We start from the raw sequence: 5,010 nt of genomic DNA on the forward strand, positions 1-5,010 counted from the left end.
TGTGATAAAGTCATTGTAAATACAGATTTGTCAAGGCTGCAATTAGGAGCATTAACGTCAGGTGCACTGAAAGAAGTGTTCATCCTACAGATGGCTCTTTTCATTATACAGAAAACAGCATTTTCTAAAGATTTTTTTTAGGTGCATCATAGGGGCTTCCCAGGCTGTGATTTCTGCCAAACAAATCTAATAAAGTTAAATGGCCATTTATTCCACTTTACAAAGCATGATGTCCCCCCTGCCTCCTCCACCCCTGGCATATCACCCCCTGCCTCCTCCACCCCTGGCATATCATCCCTGCCTCCTCCACACCTGGCATATCACCCCCTGCCTCCTCCACACCTGGCACATCACCCCCTGCCTCCTCCACACCTGGCATATCACCCCCCTCGCCTCCACCACACCTGGCATATCACCCCCTGTCTCCTCTACACCTGGCACATCACCCCCTGCCTCATCCACACCTGGCATATCACCCCCCTCGCCTCCTCCACACCTGGCACATTACCCCCAGCCTCCTCCACACCTGCCACATCACCCCTGCCTCCTCCACACCTGGCATATCACCCCTGCCTCCTCCACACCTGCCACATCACCCCCTGCCTCCTCCACACCTGCCGCATCACCCCTGCCTCCTCCACACCTGTCACATCACCCCTGCCTCCTCCACACCTGGCATATCACCCCTGGCTCCTCCACACCTGGCACATCACCCCTGCCTCCTCCACACCTGCCACATCACCCCTGCCTCCTCCACACCTGCCACATCACCCCTGCCTCCTCCACACCTGGCATATCACCCCTGCCTCCTCCACACCTGGCACATCACCCCTGCCTCCTCCACACCTGCCACATCACCCTTGCCTCCTCCACACCTGGCATATCACCCCTGCCTCCTCCACACCTGGCAAATCACCCCTGCCTCCTCCACACCTGGCACATCACCTCTGCCTCCTCCACACCTGGGATATCACCCCTGCCTCCTCCAAACCTGGCACATCACCCCCCTGCCTCCTCCACACCTGGCACATCACCCCCAGCCTCCTCCACACCTGCCACATCAACCCTGCCTCCTCCACACCTGCCACATCACCCCTGCCTCCTCCACACCTGGCATATCACCCCTGCCTCCTCCACACCTGGCACATCACCTCTGCCTCCTCCACACCTGCCACATCACCCCTGCCTCCTCCACACCTGGCATATCACCCCTGCCTCCTCCACACCTGGCACATCACCCCTGTCTCCTCCAGACCTGGCACATCACCTCTGCCTCCTCCACACCTGCCACATCACCCCTGCCTCCTCCACACCTGGCATATCACCCCTGCCTCCTCCACACCTGGCACATCACCCCTGTCTCCTCCACAACTGGCACATCACCCCTGCCTCCTCCACACCTGGGATATCCCCCGTGCCTCCTCCAAACCAGGCACGTCGGCCCTGCCTCCTCCACACCTGGCACATCACCCCCTGCCTTCTCCACACCTGGCACATGACCCCCTGCCTCCTCTAAACCTAGCACATCACCCCCTGCCTCCTCCAAACCTGGCACATCACCCCCAGCCTCCTCAACACCTGGCACATCACCCCCCTGCCTCCTCCAAACCTGGCACGTCCCCCCTGCCTCCTCAACACCAGGCACATCACCCCCCTGCCTCTTCCACACCTGGCACAACACCCCTGCCTCCTCCACACCTGGCACATGACCCCTTGCCTCCTCCACACCTGGCACATCACCCCCAGCCTCCTCCACACCAGGCACATCACCCTCTGCCTCCCCAACACCTGGCACTCACCCCTGCCTCCTCTATACCTGACACATCACCCCCTGCCTCCTCCACACCTGACACATCACCCCCTTGCCTCCTCCACACCTGGCACTTCACCCTCTGCCTCCTCCACACCTGGCACTTCACCCTCTGCCTCCTCCACACCTGGAACATCACCCCCCGCCTCCTCCACATATAGCACATCACTCCCTGTCACCTCCACACCTGGCACATTACTCCCTGCCTCCTCCACACCTGACACATTACTCCCTGCCTCCTACACACCTAACACATCACCCCCTTGCCTCCTCCACACCTGGCACTTCACCCTCTGCCTCCTCCACACCTGGCACTTCACCCTCTGCCTCCTCCACACCTGGAACATCACCCCCCGCCTCCTCCACATATAGCACATCACTCCCTGTCACCTCCACACCTGGCACATCACTCCCTGCCTTCTCTCCACCTGGCACCTCCATACCTGGCACATCACTCCCTGCCACCTCCACACGTGACACATCACCCCCTTCCACCTCTACGAATGGCACGTCACCCTCTGCCGCCTCCACGGATGGCACATCACCCCCTGCCACCTCCAGACCTGGCACATCACCCCCTGCCACCTCCACGGATAGCTCGTCACCCCTTGCCACCTCCATGAATATCACATCGCCCCCTGCCGCCTCTACGGATTGCATCACCCCCCCCCCCCCCCCGGCCGCCTCCACGGATCTCACATCACCCGCTGCCTCCTCCCCGGATGGCATATCACCTCCTGCCTCCTCCACGGATGGATGGCACATCTCCCCCTGCCACTTCCACGGACGGCTCATCACCCTCTGCCACTTCCACGGATGGCACATCACCCCCTGCCGCCTCCAAGGATGGCACATCATCCCCTGCCACTTCCATGGATGGCACATCACCCCCTGCCACTTCCACGGATGGCACATCACCCCCTGCCGCCTCCAAGGATGGCACATCAACCCCTGCCACTTCCACGGATGGCACATCACCCCCTGCCACTTCCACTGATGGCACAACATCCCTTGCCACTTCCACGGATGACACATCACCCCCTGCCACTTTCACGGATGACACATCACCCCCTGCCACTTCCAGGGATGGCACATCACCCCCTGCGACCTCCATGGATGGCACATCACCCTCTGCCACCTCCACGGATGGCACGTCACCCCCTGGCACTTCTACGGATGGCACATCACCCCCTGCCACTTCCACGGATGGCACGTCACCCCCTGCCACCTCCACGGATGGCACATCACCGTCTGCCACCTCCACGGATGGCACATCACCCTCTGCCACCTCCCAGGATTGCACGTCACACATACAATGGTGTAATATAATGACCAATAGGCAAAACTTGATTCTTTCTAGTAGCTACCATCATTTTCTAGTCTTTCCTGTTTTTAAACTCTAATCGGAAGCATCAGCCAGCAAACCAACCATGATTTTATTTGCCTCATTTGACCAATTTTAGACATAGTTCTTTAATCCTACATTCAGAAAGTTGCTGATCCATTTGCAACTAATAAATGTTTATTAGACCAGGATGGGAGACATACTTTATACCGAGTTTGTTTATATTCATTCTTGCATTTACTAGACATTATTTCAATGCTGTATTAAATGCTGTGGGAGGTATTTTATAAGTGTTATTGCGCCACTTGACTTTGGGATTTTATTACTAAAATTGATTGTAGATTGTGCAGTGCAGTTTATATATCCAAATAAATCTTGTTTTGATGCAGGGAACCATCATCCCGGAATCGGTGTCCATTTCTGCATGATAAAGTTTTTGAGACTTGTTCATTTCATTCCATTATCACTGAAATTATACCTAGATATTATGTTTTATTAACAAATTTAGACACTATATCGGAGGGGAATTCCAAATTTGAGAGCAGGTTTTGCGTTAAACAGTACATTTAACTAAGGAAGCATCCACCTATTATACACAAGATGATACACTCATCAGGTTAATTGCTCGTCATACAAAGAAATCTTTGATGCAGGGAGAAAAAAAAGTTACAGTAATCTTCACCCAAAAGTCATAAGTAGTATCGTGTTGGTGTTTTGACTGAATGGTATGGTAGTTGGTATATTATGATTTACATATAAGTGGCATTAGTTATTTTTAGTGTGTTTTGGAAATATGGTCTGAAGTCATTATTTTGAAATGATGCAGCTGTAAAAATTGTTTGCTCCAAATGGGGAAGTTTAACTTGTGATGGTAAATATTGTGATTTCTACTTGCTATACAGCCACCACTGATCTAAATTGGAACAAGGTAGCTCTCACATGCCCAGAATATTATAATTCTTTTATATTGCTTAATTATTATTTAGTTTAATTTTACTATCTTTTTACAGGCTAAATCAATGATCAAACCACGCAGCACAATGTGAAGAAATGACAACATTTCGGTTCATCTTGAACCATTATCAACTCGTACAATTTGATAAAGGATCAGGACAGACCCAAACGTTGTCGTTTCTTCATCTTCTGGTGTGTGGTTTGGTCGTCATATCTTCAGCCACATTATTGTGACTCATCATCTGCAAGCTAAATCAATAATTATGATGGCATATATATATATATATATATATATATATATATATATATATATATATATATATATATATATATATGAAAGATTACTATAGAACCAAAAAAACGGACAACCTACTCATGAAAAACTCTTCAGACACAAAGCAGAATGCCTTAATAAAAGACCAACGTCGTCTATGCCTTCAAATGTCCACTTGGGGACTGTTAGCCCCAAAGAACTCAGTACATACGCAAGACAACAACGCCTCTTTCGAAAGAGGCGATTGTTAATCGCCTCTTTCCAGGGGATTAACAATGCATAAGCAACAGGGCACCATTAAGGAACATATAATCTCTTCTCACAACCAGACCATCACCAGAGAAGTCTTAACAAACAACACAGAAATCATCGATAGATACAGCAATAGCAGGCAGCTTGACATCTGCGAGGCACTACACATCAAAAAGTCAACACCAGCAATCAACAGCTAATTAATGCACAACTATATTCTACCCACTTCAAGACTCTGTACCAATATCGAAGCATCAAGAGGAGGTCTAGGCCAATAGGCCCTATGCAGTTACTTCCATTCTTCCGTTTCACTTATCCAATTTATACCCATTTGTTACGGCCCTAATGGGTCGCAACTGGGTTCTTTCTCTGATG

At 51.3% G+C, this 5,010-nt stretch overlaps 1 protein-coding gene across 1 annotated transcript; it reads right to left on the bottom strand.

The window, feature by feature from the left end:
• Positions 1-2,540: 2,540 nt before the first annotated feature.
• Positions 2,541-3,122, bottom strand: LOC138363753 (sperm acrosomal protein FSA-ACR.1-like). The gene has a single exon (XM_069323146.1). The coding sequence runs from the start codon at positions 3,120-3,122 to the stop codon at positions 2,541-2,543; it is 582 nt and encodes a 193-aa protein (XP_069179247.1).
• Positions 3,123-5,010: the final 1,888 nt, after the last annotated feature.

This window comes from Procambarus clarkii, chromosome 11 (genome assembly GCF_040958095.1).
Source record: "Procambarus clarkii isolate CNS0578487 chromosome 11, FALCON_Pclarkii_2.0, whole genome shotgun sequence".
NCBI lineage: Eukaryota > Metazoa > Arthropoda > Malacostraca > Decapoda > Cambaridae > Procambarus > Procambarus clarkii.

Bases quoted from the DNA above. Each gene is read 5' to 3' on its own strand.
- LOC138363753 (XM_069323146.1), bottom strand. From the start codon at position 3,122: ATGTGTGACGTGCAATCCTGGGAGGTGGCAGAGGGTGATGTGCCATCC.